General features: G+C 36.2%; 1 protein-coding gene across 2 annotated transcripts in view; it reads right to left on the reverse strand.

The window, feature by feature from the left end:
- CCDC181 (coiled-coil domain containing 181) overlaps nucleotides 1-18,859 on the reverse strand; it is a 52,933-nt gene that overhangs the window by 17,654 nt on the left and 16,420 nt on the right. For both annotated transcript variants that reach the window (XM_046682897.1, XM_046682898.1), the window contains 2 exons: nucleotides 11,789-12,739; nucleotides 1,939-2,085 (listed from right to left, as the gene is read on the reverse strand). In XM_046682897.1, coding sequence (XP_046538853.1) covers nucleotides 1,939-2,085; nucleotides 11,789-12,739 — 1,098 coding nt within the window. The remainder of the gene's footprint in view (nucleotides 1-1,938; nucleotides 2,086-11,788; nucleotides 12,740-18,859) is intronic.

The following is an 18,859-nucleotide window of genomic DNA, read 5'->3' on the forward strand; positions in this document are numbered from 1 at the left end:
AGTATTATTTTTTTTTATTTAACAAGGAACTCACATATTTATAATATTTAACCCACCCAACCAGGAATATTATATTTGTTTTCATTTACCAAAGTCATCTTTTTGGTCTCTTGCAAAGCTGTACTGTATTCTCCCTAGATGTCTTACATATTTCTGTTTAACTCAAAGTATTTTATATATTCCTATATTCCCTCTCCTTTTATATTCTTCTATGAGGTTTTTGCTGGGATATAGGACGATTATAAATTTTTGTATATTTATAATGTAAAGGGCCACTTTGCTAATACTTATATCTCATTTGCTTTCCACTTAATAATTTGGATAGAACACCCAGAATGAAGTTACTTAATACAGAGGGGAGCCTTACCTGTTTCTGACTTTAATAGATGTGCCTATAGTATTTTGTAAGATAGTATTTATGCTGTAATGCATATTTTATTGGGAATCTTTAAATATAAATTATAGTAAATACTAATAAAAACTTTTTCTGTATCTTTCAAGATAACCATATATTCTCTTTTTATCTACCTATTGATGCGATCAATTATATTAATAGATTTGTTATTATCGATTCATAATTTCCTTCCTAAAATAAACCCCACTTGGTTATAGTTTACTATTATTTTACCATATAGCTGCAGTCAAATTTCTCATTATTTTCTCTTTCAGTTTATGGTTTTTGTGTCTTGCCTGAAAAGGTGCTGTCCACCCACCTCAAGATTTTAAAAGCTATAAACTTCTACAAATGGCATAATAAACAACCTAAAAAAGTATATTGTCAGTCTAGAAAACATATTTAAGACAGATATAATAGACAAAGGATTAAAATCTCTAATATACAATATAATAAGAAAAATAAAACTGAAGAAAAGATAAAAGACTGTAAAAAAAGGAAATTCACAGAATACACACATGCTCATATATGCTTATTTAACATATTATTAATTTGAAGAAAAATTAAGAAGATAAACCACAGACAATGTTAGGCAGGGTGTGGTAAACATTCACTTTTACACACTGCTAGAAGGATTATAAATTGATACAATCTTTTGGGAGGTTAATTTTGCATATTTGACCAAAAATTTCACTCTGGACATGCAATAATCATAAATTCCATACTTAAGAAACTCTCCTATGGAATACTGATGTTCTACAGAATGAACATGTTCACTACAGCACTGTTAATTAAGAAAACAATATTGGAACCAACCTAAAAATGAGTAATGGTTTAATAATCAAGTTACCTCTGAACAGTAGACTATCATAGAGCTATTTTAAAAGAGAGATCTAAATACAATGACCTAGAAATATGTAGATGATGAAGTGAAAAAAAAAGTAAGTTGCATAATAAATTTTTGGCATATAAATATGAAAATATAAAGGATTTGCATCACATCGTTAAAAGTAATTATCACTGAGAGATGAGCCTGGAAAAACTCAGGGTTGGATTTTCAATTTTTACTTTATAAACTTTAAAAAAAATAGTATAGATGTGGATATTTTTTTACTTTCTCTTGGGTTTTCTCTATGTTTTGAATTTTTTAAAATTGAATAATTTGGTATCTTTAATTTGTTAGCTTTCACATAAGATTGCTGTACCTCTACTCTTAAATGAGATGAATCTGTAGGGTTTTTTGCATACATGTTATCTTTGTCCTATTTGAATATCAAAGTTAAACTACCTTGAAAAAATTGGTAGTTTTCCATTTTCTGTGACATCAAAGATCGAATAACATAGGAATAATTTGATTTTTACAAGACTTCTTAGAATTTAATTGTAAAGTCATCTGCATGTTGCATTTTTTGCAAGGGTAGTTCTTGGACCACTTTTTCTACCTCTTCCACAGGTGCTTAGGCTGCTATTCAGACTCCCTTTTGGAAATAAATTCAACTTTCACATCTGTATGAAATTACTTTTCATAGAGAACTGTTACTTACTCTACTATTCATGTCCTCAATTTGCTTAGCTCGCTGAATTCTTCTCATGTCTAGGACCTGCTCTCTTTTCCTTTGCAACCATGCTTTAAATACCATGTCATTCTCTCTTTTCTTTTCTTTCTCTTCTTCTATTTTCCGTTGTTCTTCCTGGTAGAAAGAATATCAAAAGGCATTATTAATGAAAGATTAATAAAATTGCATATGAGCTGTCAGAGTAGAGAGATACATTTTGAGATTTAAAATTAGGATTCCCTTCCCCTAAAACTTTCCATCTAAAAATTGGGCTTCCTTAAAAAAAATAGGGCCTCAAATATGCTTAGGAAAAAACAAAGACTTTTCAGATAAATCAAACTATAGAGATAAGTTTACAATTACATAGATGTATAACACATACATGCTGTTCAGGAATTCCTTGGCTCTCGCGTTCACTTCCTAGTTTAATTTTGGTATTAAATTACTCAAATTGCAGCTATGCAAAACAAAAAAACCCCACCATACTCTAGAAACACTATATAGTGTCTGTAGAAGCACTAAACCTGTCTTAAATATTTTTACATTATTGTTAAACATATTAATTGTGAGAAATGGCATTGTCATTACAAAAGAAAATGATATAACTATTTAGAGATGTATATTGAAGTGTAGAAGGGAGCAATGATGTGCTGTCTAGAGCTTGCTTTAAAAATACTTCAGCCAAAAAAGGAGGAGATAAGGACATCAGCATCATGGCCAAGTAAGCTCCTTCCTTAGTCTCTCCCTGCTATGACACAACAAAAAGGATATTCATGAACCAACAGAGAACATTCACATAACACAATAGATGTCCGAGAGATCCATACAGCCATACGTCTGAAGGTGGGGGTGCTGGACCCCCTGGGAGGCAGTGGAAGGAGGTAAGAAGATCTCCTCTCCCTCCCAAGAGGCAGTAATCTAGGGCACGGGACCTTGCATGGCAGCCAGGATGCAACACTGAGAGGAAAAGGGAAAAAGGCAGCCCTCTGCAGGAATGTTTGCGCTCTTGGAGTTGCCTCCAAGCCTGTGGGAATGGTCCACACCGAGGCAGCTAAACAATCATGGGGGCATCCACAACAAGCTGAGCAGCCCATGCAGACCAACAGTCAGCGCAGAGGAGGGGCACACAGGACCATGCATGTGAAAGAAAGAGCCCCTCCCCTGCTCCTGCCTGGCGCACCAACTCGGCCATTTGCCCAGAACAGGGGATCCCTGCCAGAGCACCAGCACCTATGTGTGTAAAGCATCAGTGGCCAGCGGGCAAACACAGATGGGCCCTGTCAGCACAGCTTCCAATGGATGGGCATATCTGCCAGGGGTCACAGAGGGCTCAAAAACACAGCTCCTGGGCCCCCCCAGTGGTGAAAGGTGGAATCTGTGACCAGATACTACTACTATGTGACGGCAAAGGTCCACCCTATCAAATAGTATGAAGAGGTAAATTAACACTCCAGATCAGAAGGAAAATGACAAGTATCCAGAAATCAATCCTGAAGTCACAGAAATTTACAGTCCAAATGACAGAGAATTCAAAGTAGTTATCATAAAGAAACTCAATGAGTTATAGGAAACTCAGAAAGACAGTTTTATGGTCTCATGAATAAAATTAATGAACAGTGGAATTCTTAACAAAAGAGATTGAAACCATAAAAAGAAAACAATCAAAAATGATGGAGATGAAAAACACAAGGAATGAGATAAAGAAAAATCTAGACTCCTTAAAAAATAGAGCTGATATTATGGGGGACAGAATCAGTAATTTAGGGGACAGAAATACAGAAATGCTGCAGATTGAGGAGTAGAGAGAACTAAGACTAAAAAGAAATGAACAAATTCTCCAAGAAGTATCCAACTCAGTTAGAAAATGCAACACAGGAATTATACGTATTTCAGAGGGAGGAGAGAGGAAGGAGCAGAGAGCTTGTTCAGAGAAATAATAGCTGAGAACTTTGACAAACCTGGGGAAGAAGCTGGAATTACATGTAAATGAAGTTAATAGAACTCCTAATTACATCAATGAAAAAGACCGTCTCCAAGGCACATATTCCTAAAACTGGCAAAAGTCAATGACAAAGAAAAAATGTTAAGGGCAGCAAGGCAGAAGACAATAACCTACAAAGGAACCACTATCAGGCTTTCAGTGGATTTCTCAGCAGAAATCTTACAGGCTAGGAGAGAGTGGAATGATATATTCAAAATTCTGAAAGACAAAAGTTTTCAGCCAAGAACACTCCATCCAGTGAAATTATCCTTCAGATATGATGGAGAAATAGAAACTTTCCCAGATAAACAAAAGCTGAAGGTATTCATCACCACAAGACCCCACCAAGAAATGATCAAGAAGGCCCTCATACCTGAAAAAAAAGAGTTTACAAAGCCTTGAGCAAGGAGATAAACAGAAAGACAAAATCAGAAAATTTCAACTCTCTATCAGAACAGGTTAGCAAACAATTATAACATTAAAGATTAAGAGAAGGAAAGCATCAAAAGTAACTATAAACACTTCAACTTAGTCATTAACTTGCAACATCAAATGGAATAAGTAGTGACAACAATAACGTAGGGAAGAGGAAAAGGGTGGAACCCACTTAGATTACAGAAACAAGAGGCTATCAGAAAATGGACTATCTCAACTATGAGATCTTTTATACAGACCTCATAGTAACCACTAAACAAAAGATCAGAACAGAGGGCCAGCCCCATGGCACAGTGGTTAAGTTTGGGGCACTCTGCTTTGGCAGCCTGGGTTGATGGGTTTGGATCCCAAGTGTGGACGTAGACCAGTCATTAGCCATGCAATGGCGGCAACCCACATACAAAATACAGGAATATTGGCATTGATGTTAGCTCAGGGTGACTCTTCCTCAGAAAAAATAATAAAAAATCAGAACAGAGGCACAAATGGTAAATAGAAAACTGAGAAAACTGTCACAGAGAAACACCAAACTGAACTGGCAGTCAGAAAGTCATGGGACGAGAAACAAAGGAAATACAGAACTAATGGAAAACAAATGATAAAATGGCAGTATTAAGCCTTCATATAACAATAATCACTCTAAATGTAAATGGATTGAAAACTCTAATAAAAAGACACAGATTGGCTGGATGGATTAAAACAGAGGACCCAAGAATATGCTGCCTCCAGGAAACACATCTCAGCTCTAAAGATAAGCATAGGATCAGAGTGAAGGGATTAAAGATGATACTCCAAGCTAATGTCAAACAAAAGAAAGCAAGTATTGCCATACTTACGTCAGACAAAGTAGACTTCAGGATAAAAAAGGCATGAGAGACAAAGAGGGGCAGTATATAATGATAAAAGGGATACTCCACCAAAAGGACATAACATTTATAAAAATACATGCATCTAACACAGGAGCACCAAAGTACATAAAGCAATTATTAACAGACCTAAAAGGAGAAATTAACAGCAAAACAATAATAGTAAGGAACCTCAACACCCCACTTACAGTAATGGATAGATCATCCAGAAAGAAAGTCAACAAGGAAACAGTGGAATTAAATGAAAAACTAGACCTGATGGACTTAATAAATATATATAGAACACTCTATCCAAAATCAGCAGAATACACATTCTTCTCAAATGCACAAGAAGCATTCTCAAAGATAGACCATATGTTGGGAAACAAGGAAAGCCTCAATAAATTTAATTAGACTGAAATCATATCAATTATCTTTTCCAACCATAATGCTATGAAACTAGAAATTAACTACAAGAAAAAGGCTGGGAAAGTCAAATATGTGGAGACTAAACAACACGGTACTGAACAACAAATCGATCAATGAAGAAATTATAGAAGAAATTAAAAAATATCTGGAGACAAATAATGAAAATACACCATACCAACTCATATGGGATGCAGCTAAAGGGGTCCTAAGGGAGAAATTCATAGCAATACAGGCCCACCCTAACAAACAAAAAAAATCTCAAATAAGTAATCTTAAACTACACATAACAGAACTAGAAAAAGGAGAACAGAAGTCCCAAAGTCAGCAGAAGAGGAGAAATAATAAAAATTAGAGCAGAAATAGAAATCAAAAGAACAGTGGAAAGGATCAATGAAACTAAGAGCTGGTTCTTTGAGAAGATAAACAAAATTGACAAACCCTTAGCCAGAATCACTAAGAAAAAAGAGAAGGTACAAATAAATAAAATTTAAAACGAAGGGGCTGGCCCCATGGCCGAGTGGTTAAGTTCACATGCTTCGCTGCAGGGGGCCCAGTGTTTTGTTGGTTCGAATCCTGGGCGCAGACATGGCACTGTTCATCAAACCACACTGAGGCAGCGTCCCACATGCCACAACTAGAAGGACCCACAATGAAGAATATACAACTATGTACTGGGGGGCTTTGGGGAGAAAAAGGAAAAAATAAAATCTTTAAAAAAAATAAAAATAAAAATGAAAGAGGAGAAATCATAACAGATACCACAGGAATACAATGGATCATAAGAGAATACTATGAAAAATCATGTGCCAACAAATTTGACAATCTAGAAGAAATGGATAAATTCTTAGACTCATACACCCAAAACTGAATCAAGAAGAAATAGAGAATCTGAATAGACCAATCACAAGCAATGAGATTGAAACAGTAATCAAAAACCTTCCAAAAAGTAAAAGTGCAGGAACAGATGGCTTCTCGGGAGAATTCTACCAAACATTCAAAGAAGATTTAATACCTGTAATTTTAAAACTATTCCAAAAAATTGAAGAAGATGGAACACTTTCTAACTCGTTCTATGAAGCCAACATCACCCTGATCCCAAAGCCAGACAAGGACAACACAAAGCAGGAAAATTACAGGCCAATATCGCTAATGAATATAAAAGCAAAAATCCTCAACAAAAATTTTGGCAAACCAAATACAGCAATACATTAAAAGGATCATACACCGTGATCAAGTGGGATTTATACCAGGGATGCAGGGATGGTTCAACATCCGCAAACCAATGTGATACACCACATTAACAAAATGAGGAATAAAAACCACATGATTATCTCAATAGATGCAGAGAAAGCATTTGACAAGATCCAACACCAATTTATAGTAAAAACTCTCAATACAACGGGTATATAAGGAAAGTACTTCAACATAATAAAGGTCATATATGACAAACCCACGGTCAACATCATGCTCAACGGGAAAAACTGAAAGCGAACCCTCTGAGAAGAGGAACAAGACAAGGGTGTCCACTCTCACCACTCCTATTCAACGTAGTACTGGAGGCTTTGGCCAGTTCAAGTAGGCAAGAAAAAGACATAAAAGGTATCTAAATTGGCAAGAAAGAAGTGACACTCTCGCAATTTTCAAACAATATGATTCTATATGTAGAAAACCCTAAAGAATTCATCAGAAAATTATTTGAAATACTCAACAACTACAGCAAAATTGCAGGTACAAAATCAACTAACAAATATTAGTTACATTTCTATACTCTAATAACGAACTAACAGAAAGAGAACTCAAGAATACAATCCCATTTACAATCACAACAAAAAGAATAAAATATCTAGGAATAAACTTAACCAAGGAGATGAAAGGCCTATACAATGAAAACTATAGGATATTGAAAGAAATTGATGATGACATAAAGAAATGGGATGATATTCCATGCACATGGATTGGAAGAATAAACATAGTTAAAATGTCTGTACTACATAAAGCAATCTACAGATTCAATGCAATCCCAATCAGAATCCCAATGGCATTCTTCACGGAAATAGAAGAAAGAATCCTAAAATTCATATGGGAAAACAAAAGACCCCGAATAGCTAAAGCAATCTTGAGAAAAAAGAATAAAGCTGACTTTGTTCAGCTGAAATCACAATCCCTGACTTCAAAACACACTACAAAGCCATAGCAATCAAAACACGATGGTACTGCTACAAAAACAGACACACAGATCAATGGAACAGAATTGAAAGCCCGGAATCAAAACCAAACATCTACAGACAGCTAATCTTCAACAAAGGAGCCAAGAGCACACAATGGGGAAAGGAAATTCTCTTCAATAAATGGTGTTGGGGGGTCGGCCTGGTAGCACAGCGGTTAAGTGCGCACGTTTCACTTTGGTGGCCTGGGGTTCACTGGTTCACATCCTGGGAGCAGACATGGCACAACTTAGCGTAAGACACGAAACCATAAAGTTCCTAGAAGAAAATATAGGCAGTACTCTCTTTGACATTGATCTTAGTAACATCTCTTCAAATACCATGTCTACTCAGGCAAGGGAAACAAAAGAAGAAATAAACAAATGGGACTTCATCAGACTAAAGAGCTTCTGCAAGGCAAAGAAACCAGGAACAAAACAAAAAGACAACCCACCAACTGGGGGAAAATATTTGCAAATCATATATAGAACAAGGGGTTAATCCCCAAAATATATAAAGAATTCACACAACTCAACAACAAAAAACAAATAACCCAATAAAAAAATGGGAAGAGGATATGAACAGACATTTTTACAAAAAAGACATACAGGTGGCCAATAGGCACATGAAAAGACATTGAACATCACTAATCATTAGGGAAATTCAAATCAGACTATAATGATATATCACCTTACACCTATCAGAATGGCCATAATTACCAAGACAAAAAATAACCAAATCTTAGAGAGGATGTGGAGAAAAGGGAACCCTCATACACTGCTGGTGGGAATGCAACTGGTTCAACCACTATGGAAAATAGTATGGAAATTACTCAAAAATTAAAAATAGAAATACCATACAACGAACTATCCCACTACTGGTTATTTATCCAAAAAACTTAAAATCAACAATCCAAAGAAACATACGAACCCTTATGTTCATTGCAGCATTATTCACAACAGCCAAGACCTGGAAGCAACCCAAGTGCCCAATAACCAACCAATGGATAAAGATGTGCTGTATCTACCTATCTATATATATATAGATAGATAGATAGATACACACACACACAGACACACACAGACACACACACACACACACACACACAATGGAATACTACTCAGCCATAAAAAAGACAAAATTGTCCCATTTGCCACAACATGGATGGACTCTGAGGGTATTATGTTAAGTGAAATAAGCCAGGCAGAGAAAGACAAACAGCATGATTTCACTCATATGTGGAAGACAAACACATGGATAAAGAGAACAGACTGGTGATTACCAGAGGGAAAGAGGGTGGGTGGGGAGTGGGCATAAGGGGTACAGGGACACATGTGTACAGTGACTGGTAAATAATAATGTACAACTGAAATTTCACAGCGTTATAAGCTATTATGACCTCAATAAAATAATTTTAAAAAGAGGGAGATAAGCAAATACGGCAAAATCTCAATGACATTTGAATCCAGGTGTTGGGAATGTAGGGGTTAACTGTACTTTTACACGTGTTTGAAATTTTTTTATTATAAGGTTTAAAAATACTTTCAACTAGTGTATATTCATAAAGTAACATTTTTGCTATCAGAAAAAATTGTAGACAAAACATTTTGTCTAATTAGTTAACTATAAGAACAAAACAAATTTCTTAATGTGAATTAGTCAGCTAATCTTATAAAGGAGAGTGACTTGCACTTGAAGGGAGGTGCTTAAACCAGCTATGCAGAGCTATAAAACAGTTACTGGGAGCAAAGCAGCATGCCATAGTGGAAAGAGCTCCGAGCTAAAGTCAGGAGATCTAAGTAAAAATCACACTGCCATCATTCTATGTCAATTTGGGAAAACCATTTAATTCAGTATTCTTATCTATAAAGTGGAGTGCTATTAACGAGCTCTTAAGTCTCTTTCAATACTAAAATTTTGTCATTTAAATGAACTGTATTATACAATCTATGCTTAAATTTTCTTCAAATAATGGAATTCAGAGTTCTTTCCTTACATTTTGATAATATAGAAGCCCTTCTAATTCCTTTCTAGCAAGTCCTTCTAATTCCTTTCGATTGAACAAAATATAGGAGGAAAGGAAAAATAATTCTATCCAATTAACAGCATAAAATATCTTTTAAAATACCTATATACTATCTTCTAAGCCCTAAAGGAGCTCACATTATATAAAATGTGAATTTATTAAAGATTACAGTTTATGTTTATTTATAAGTTCCTTTTTACAAAAAGGACTTTGGATGCCTTGCATGAATACAGACAGTATAGTAAGATGATTATGTTTCCAGAGGGATTATTTAGAAACATTACACAGAAGATATCAGCCAAAGCACAGATAACGCACTTACCAAGGAGAATGGTAAAATGATGCACTTAGAATAGAGAAAGAGAGTATAGCAGCCCAACCCAGGAAATATTTGCTCAGGCATAAAAAAGGAAAGACTTCCCCTGAAACTAACTATAAAATATTTAAAAGCCTTAGCACTTAAAGACCACGTGCAAGTAAATAAGCAAAAGGAAATCTAGTAATGAGGATCCTGACATGAGAAAACTGTGTTCTAAAACAAAGAGTATGTGACAGCCAGAAAAGAGGATCAAAATGAAAACAGAACTATCTACCAGTCACACAAGTGAACTACCATTAGTTGATTAGTGAAAAGACACTGCAATTATATAAAACCTCCCATATAACTTTTCTAGAAATATACACACACATACTTGTACATGGGCATACAGCAAACGTTATATAGTTCATTCTCAACAAATTCTTTTGTATTGTCATAGAGTTCTGAGTTAACAGATGCTTTTAACTACTGCTATATAGCCGTACCAAGTAAACTGAGTCTGACTGTTACAGTTTAGATTTTAGTGGTCAAGTAGGCAAAACATCATTAAATATGCACCCTTTCAGATTCCTGCCAGAGTGTTTTACAGCTTACATGTTCTTGCCAACTTTGATTTTCACCTTTTTCTGCTAATGTGGGTTCCTGATTCCAATACCAGAGATTTCCCTGATAATTTCCTACATAAATGGAAAATATACCATTTCTCAATGGATACCAATAAAACTGGAATTTTGACTTCAACTTTGCCAAAAGCAAGTTGAGCGACTCTAGTAAAGTTATTTAAACTGTCTAGACTAGTTTTCTTATCTGTAAAATGAGGTTTCTTCTAATTGTAAAATTCTATCAAGCTGTGACTCTGCTGAGGTTTGGTATTTACAGTTAGACACTTGTATGGTTCAACTTAATAGCATTAGGTATTCAGTAAAACAGAACTGAGGCACTGATTTAAGTAACTGAGAGAAAACTCACCAGTTTTAGTACCTGGGATTTTCAATTATAAAATACTTTTATTTTATTTAAGAGCTAAAAAGCTCCCAAAATAATAATTTGGGATTCCATAGAGTATTTTTGAGACATTTCATAAAGGTTATTAGGTTCTATTCTTAATATAAAACTAAAATCTCTGAAATCAAGGAATTGTAGGCATGGAAGAGATATGAAACATACATGGAAGTCAGAGAATTATAATCCAAGTCTACCTGTTACCTCCTAAACCCCAACAAATTTGTGCCTTCTTTTTTCCATCTGACATTGGATTTTCACCTATGTCCTATCAAGATTACATTCAGCAGTCACTTAACTGTTCTGAGGCTCACCTTTAAAATGAAAGGATCAGAAGAAGTCATCACTGAGATGTACTCTAGCTCTAACACAGGGCATTACTATGCTTTGTGAGCCTTACAAGAAAGAACCAAAGTAATCATGATGTTTGTTCCATAAATCACATTCTTAACACTTAACCACTTAATCTAACAATAGAGGAAAAAAACAAGCAGGTAACTACACCCAATACTTTGAAGGACTATTTCAATTCCTACCGCATGTATAAAAGATGAAAACATATTTTACTTTCAATGTAATGCCCACTTGTGCTCTCACCTCTCTCTTTAACTTTTCTCTCTTTTGTTGTAGCCGTTTTTGCAGTTCTTTCTGTTTAGCAGAAAGACAATATGTTGAGGTGACTGGAGATACATTTGCAGACTGTGTCCTGTGACTAACTTTTCCATTCCTCTTACTTCGATCTGCATTGGCAGCAGAGCTTGGACGAGTCTTGGGGTTGGGTGGTGGTTGAGGGATATAAGCCAGTGGCTCTTCTGTTGATGAGTGAGCAATACCATGAATCCTTGCTATCGGCTCCTCTTTATTGACACCATTGACAGATGAGTTGGAAGATCTGGGTGATAACTGCTGAGATTCATTTTCTGTACTATTAGCACTATTAATGGGAGGCAAAAACCCCTGACTCTCAATATCCTGTAAATTCAAAAGTTCAAACTTTCCGTCTCTCTCTACTAGTATCTTCCTATCCTTGTTTTCTTCACAACTTCCATCAGTAAAGGACAGGAGCACATTTTCTTGCCCAAATTCACTGGAAATACATAACTGTGACAGTTTTCCAGACACATTACTTTCATTTTCAAAATAATTTTTGTAAGTATCAGTTTCATCCAGTGGAGGAACTTCCAGATCGACTAATTTGTCCTTGAACTTAAGTTTTCGCTCCCTTTTATCACTCACAGGTTCTTGATTCTGTAGAAGCTTGTTGGCTTGTATAATTTTCTCCATAATATATCTCCTTACTTCCTCATCCTCCTCTTCTTCCAGGTCTTTCTGGCTTTCCAGTTTGGATTCCTGGAAAGAATTCTCACTATCTGAATCTGATATTTGATCCAAAGGTTGAATACTTGGTACAGAAATGAAGTCACTTCTTCTTGGTGAAGCCTCATCCTTCAAAGACTTGTCGGGATCAGAAAGCTGTTTGGTGTGTTCTATTTCTGTTTTATTCTCTTTTAACTCTTGATTAATATTGCCTTCATTCCCACAAGCCATCTGAAAAAAAAGATATGAAGTTCTCTTTTTCAATAAAAATTGACTCTTTGCTCATTTATATGCAGACAACCCAAAATGGATTTTCATATTTATGTAATTAATTTTAGGAGTGGGAAAATTTACATGATTCTTATTCATACTTCACTCATACTCTACCTCATATTTATGAGCACCCCAAAGGAAATACATGTGACAACAGCATTTCAGGAAAAGTACAATTCTAAATTTGAATTTGATGTTGCTAAGTGCTATATTGATATTTTAAATTTTTTATGAATGAAAAGGTAACTACAAATAACACAATATTAAGTTAACATTCCTCCCTCTATAAAAGTTTCTTCCCTTTACACTTTCATAAGAATAGGTTTGAAAATGTTTTCTCCTTGTAATGTTTGTATTCTTCAAAAAAGTATCTTTCTTCTCCCCAGGACCATTATAAGGTGACTGCCTTTGGTCAAGTCCTAATTATTTTGAGCTTCTTATAATCTTTTCAGATTACTATTGCGCCTAGTTTCTGCAGGACCTATATCTAAATTTCAGGTCAATTGTTATCTCTAGATCATATTTTCCTCCTTCAACTATCCTCAGAGGCTCCTATAATCTATACTAAACACCATCATATAACTTGGTCTTACTTTTTTTTTTTGAGGAAGATTGGCACTGAGCTAACATCTGTACCCATCTTCCTCTACTTTATATGTGGGACACCTGCCACAGCATGGCTTGATAAGCAGTGCATAGGTCCACATCTAGGATCTGAACTGGTGAACCCCAGGCCACCAAAGTGGGATATGCAAACTTAACCACTCTGCCACCAGGCCAGCCCAAGGCTTACATTTTTTTAAAAGAACTTAGTTTCAGTGAAGTCAGCATCTTGGCGGAGTGAACTTGCCTGGGACTCTCTCCCCTCCAACATATAAGAAAAAGGGACATCCATACTCCAATAGAGGACACTCTAACATAACGCAAAAACCTCAGAGAGACACACAGCCACACAACAGAGGGTGGAGAGGCTGGAGCCCCCCTCAGAGGAGCTGGAACGGGGTAAGAGAGATCTTTGCTCCCTCCCCTAAAGACTGCGATTGCGACTGTGGGAGAATCCATGAGAGAAGGAGCAGGGGAGAGGTTGATCATTTGCAGGATCACCAAGGACTCCCTAGTGCCCTTGCAGCCTAGAGGGAAGTCCTCTAATTGCGAAAGCTTACACAGGGGTGGTGACCTCATCAAGCCAACATCCCAGGAGACCACATAGCGAGAGCTGACCGAGAAAGCCAGAGTGCATGCAGGAGAGAGTGCCCCTCCCCCCACCCACTCTATGCCACACTGTGTCACCCCTGGGATATCTGGCTGAAGGCAGAGGGCTTAGAATACACACCTCTCGACCCCCACCCAGTGGCAAAAGGTGGTAACTGCAACCAAATAATATCAGAATGCATAAGATCCCACCTTCCAACACAGACACTACATCAAATCTCCAGACCAGAGAGAAAATTACAAGAACCCAGAACTCAGTCCTGAAGACACAGAAATGTGTAAGCTGAATGACAATGAATTCAAAATAGCTATCATCAAAACACTCAACTTGGTGAAAGAGAATGTAGAGAAACAATTCAATGAGTTCAGGAGCTACTTCACAAAAGAGATTGAAACTATAAAGAAGAATCAATAAGAAATATGGGAGATGAAAGACACAATGGAAGAGATAAAACAAAATACGGATTCCCTGAATGCTCAAGTGGACATCACAGAGGAGCATATCAGCATAATCAAAGATAGACATGTTGAAACGCTCCAGACAGAGGAGGAGAGAGAACTAAGATTAAAAAGAAATGAAGAAAGTCTCTGGGAAATATCTGACTCAACGAGGAAATGCAATAAGAGAATTATAGGTATTCAAGAAGGAGAGTGGAGCAGAAAGTGTGTTCAAAGAAATAATAACAGACAACTTTCCGAACGGAGGGAAAGAGAGGGAAATCTGTGTGGAAGATGCTTCCAGATCTCATAGGTTTGTCAACGTAAAAAGACCTACTGCAAGGCATATAGTAGTAAAACTGGCAAGAATGAAGGACAAAGAAAGAATACTAAGGGCAGAAAGGAAGAAGAAAATAACCTACAAAGGAACCCCTATCAGGCTTTGAGCGGATTTCTCTGCAGAAACTTTACATGTTAGGAGAGAATGGAACAACATATTCAAATCTTTAAAAGACAAAAATCTTCAGCCGAGGATACTCTATGCAGCAAAAATATCCTTCAGATATGAAGGAGAAGTAAAAACTTTCCCAGACAAACAAAAGCTAAGGGACTTCATAGCCACCACACCCCCCTACAAGAAATCCTCAGGAAGGCCCTCACACCTGAAAAAAAAAAAGGGGGGAGAAAGGGGTCACAAAACACAGAGTAAGGAGATAAATAGGTAGACAGAATCAGATTAGGATAGCAAATACTCAAGTATAGAAATAAGCTAAAGAGAAGGAAAGCACCAAAAACAAAGATAATCCTGTCATTTTAGACACACAAACTCACAACACAAGTTGACATAAGATAGGAGAAAAACAACATAGGAGGGGAGGAGGAAAGAGACTGAATTGGTTTAGACTAAGGAAATAAGAGGTCATCAGAAAATGGACTATCTTATACACAAGATTCTGAATACAAACCTCAGGGTAACCACTAAACAGAAAAGCAAAACAGAGACACAAAAAATAAGGAAAAGACAAAGAAACACATCATAAAAAAAACTACGTAATTCAGTGGATAGACCAAAACACACAGGACAAGAAACAAAGGAAGTACAGGAAAACCAGAAAACAAGTGAGAAAATGCCAGCATTAAGCCCTGAGACATCAATAACACTAAACGTAAATGGATTGAATTCTCCAATAAAAAGACACAGAGTGGTGAGACGTATTAAAGAACAGGATCCAACAATTTGCTGCCTCAAGGAAACACACCTCAGCTCCAATGACAAACACAGGCTCAGAGTGAAGGGGTGGAAGACAAGACTCCAAGCTAATGGTAAACAAAAGAAGCAGGTGTAGCAATACTCATATCAGACAAAGTAGACTTCAAGATGAGATAGGCAAAGAGAGACAAAGAGGGGCAGTATATAATGATCAAAGGGACACTCCATCAAGAAGAAATAATGCTTATAAATATCTATGCAGCCACACAGGAGCACCAAAGTCATAAAACAACTATTAACAAACCTAAAAGAAGATATTAATAATAACACAGTAATAGTAGTGGACCTCAACACTCCACTCACATCAATAGATTAGATCACCCAGACAGAAAATCAACAAGGAAACAGTGGAATTAAATGAAAAGCCAAACCAGTCGGACTTAATAGACATATATAGAAGACTCCATCCAAAAACAGCAGAATACACATTCTTCTAAGGTGCGCATGGAACATTCTCAAGGATAGACCATATGTGAGGAAACAAGGCAAGCCTCAATAAATTTAAGAAAATTAAAATAATAACAAGCATCTTTTCCAATCATAATGCTATAAAGCTAGAAATTAATTATAAGAAAAAAGCTGAGAAAGGGACAAAGATGTGGAGACTAAACAAATGCTATTGAACAAGCAATGGATCATTGAAGAAATTAAAGGAGAAATCAAACAATATCTAGAGAAAAATGAAAATGATAACATACCATACCAACTCACATGGGATGCAGCAAAAGCTGTACTAAGTGGGAAATTCATCACAATACAGGCACACCTTGACAAACAAGAAAAATCCCAAACAAGAAATCTCAAATTACACTTAACTGAATTAGAAAAAGAAGAACAAACAAAGCCAAAAGTCAGCAGAAGGAGACAAATAATAAAAGTCAGAGCAGAAAAAAATGCTATTGAAACAAAAAAGGCAGTAGAAAGGATCAACAAAACAAAGAGCTGGTTCTTTGAGAAGATAAATAAAATTGACAAAACCCGAGCCAGACTTACAAAGAAAAAAAGAGAGAAAGCTCAGATAAACAAAATCAGAAATGAAAGAGGAGAAATAACAACAGACTCCACAGAAATACAACTGATTATAAGAGAATACTATGAAAAACTATATGCCACAAAATGGATAATCTAAAGGAAATGGATAAAGTCTTAGACTCTTACAACCTCCAAAAGCTGAGTCAAGAAGAAACAATTTGAATAGACCAATCACAAGGAAAGAGATGGAAACAGCAATCAAAAGCATCTCAAAGAATAAAACCACAGGACCAGATGGCTTTCCTGGGGAATTTTACCAAATCTTCAAAGAGGATTTAATACCTATCCTTCTCAAGCTGTTCCAAAAAATTGGGGAAGATGGAACACTTCCTAACACATTCTCTTAGGCCAACATCACTCTGATACCAAAGCCTGACAAGGACAGCACAAAAAAGAAAAACTACTGGCCAATATCACTGATGAACATAGATGCAAAACTACTCAACAAAATTTTGGCAACCCAAATTCAGTAATACATCCAAAGGATCACACATCATGATCAAGTGGGATTCATACCAGGGACACAGGGATGGTTCAACATCTGCAAATCAATCAATGTGATACACCACATCAACAAATTGAGGAATAAAAACCACATGCTCATCTCAAAAGATGCAGAAAAAGCATTTGACAAGATCCAACAGCCATTTATGATTAAAAAAAAAAAAACTCTTAACAAAATGGGGATAGAAGGAAATTACCTCAACACAATAAAGGCCATATATGAGTAACCCACAGCCAACATCATACTCAATGGGCAAGAACTGAACATCATCCCCCTGAGAACAGGAACAAGACAAGGATACCCGCTATCACCACTCTTATTCAACATAGTACTGGAGGCTTTGGCCAGAGAAATTAAGCAAGAGAAAGGAATAAAAGGAATCCAAATATGGAGTGAAGAAGTGAAACTCTCAATCTTTGCAGATGGCATGATCTTATGTATAGAAAACCCCCCAAAACCACTGGAAAACTAATAGAAATAATTAGCAACTGCAGTAAAGTGGCAGGGTACAGAATCAACTTACAAAAATCAGTTGCTTTTCTATACTCCAACAACGAACTTACAGAAAGAGAACTCAAGAATACAATTCCATTTGCAATCACAACTAAAAGAATAAAGTACCTAGGAATAAATTTAACCAAGGAGGTGAAGGACTTAAACAATGAAAAGTATAAGACATTACTGAAAGAAATTGATAATGACATAAAGAGATGGAAAGAGATTCCTTGCTCATGGATTGGAAGAATAAACATACTTAAAATGTCCATACTACCCAAAGCAATCTACAGATTCAATGCAATCCCAATCAGAATCCCAATGACATTCTTCACAGAAATAGAGCAAAGAATCCTAAAATTCATAGGCAGCAATCAAAGACCCCGAATTGCTACGGCAATCCTGAGAGAAAAGAATAAAGCTGGAAGTATCACAATCCCTGTCTTCAAAATGTGTTACAAAGCCATAGTGATCAAAATGGCATGATGCTGGTACGAAAACAGGCACACAGATCAATGGAACAGAACTGAAAGCTCAGAAATAAAACCACACATCTACAAACAGCTAATCTTGGACAAAGGTGCCAAGAACATAAAATGGAGAAAAGATAGTCTCTTCAATAAATGGTGCTGGGAAAACTGGACAGCCACATGCAAAAGAATGAAGGTAGACCACTACCTTAAGCCATACACAAAAATAAACTCAAAATGGATGAAAGACTTGAAAATATGTCCTGAAACTATAAAACTCCTGGCAGATAACATCGGTAGTACACTCTTTGACACTGAATTAAAAAGGATCTTTTCAAATACCATGTCTTCTCAGACAAGGGAAACAAAAGAAAAAATAAACAAGTGGGAGTTCATCAGACTAAAGTGCTTCTGCAAGGCAAAAGAAAGTAGAAGCAAAACAAAGAGACGACCCACCAATTGGAAGAAAATATTTTCAAATCATATATCTGACAAGGGGTTAATCTCCATAATATATAAGGAACTCACACAACTGAACAATAAAAAAACAAACAACCCAATCAAAAACTGGGCAAAGGTTATGAACAGACATTTTTCCAAAGAAGATATACAGATTGCCAATAAACACATGAAAAGATGTTCAACATCACTAGTGA

The sequence above is a fragment of the Equus quagga genome, chromosome 13 (assembly GCF_021613505.1).
Source record: "Equus quagga isolate Etosha38 chromosome 13, UCLA_HA_Equagga_1.0, whole genome shotgun sequence".
NCBI classification, from domain to species: domain Eukaryota; kingdom Metazoa; phylum Chordata; class Mammalia; order Perissodactyla; family Equidae; genus Equus; species Equus quagga.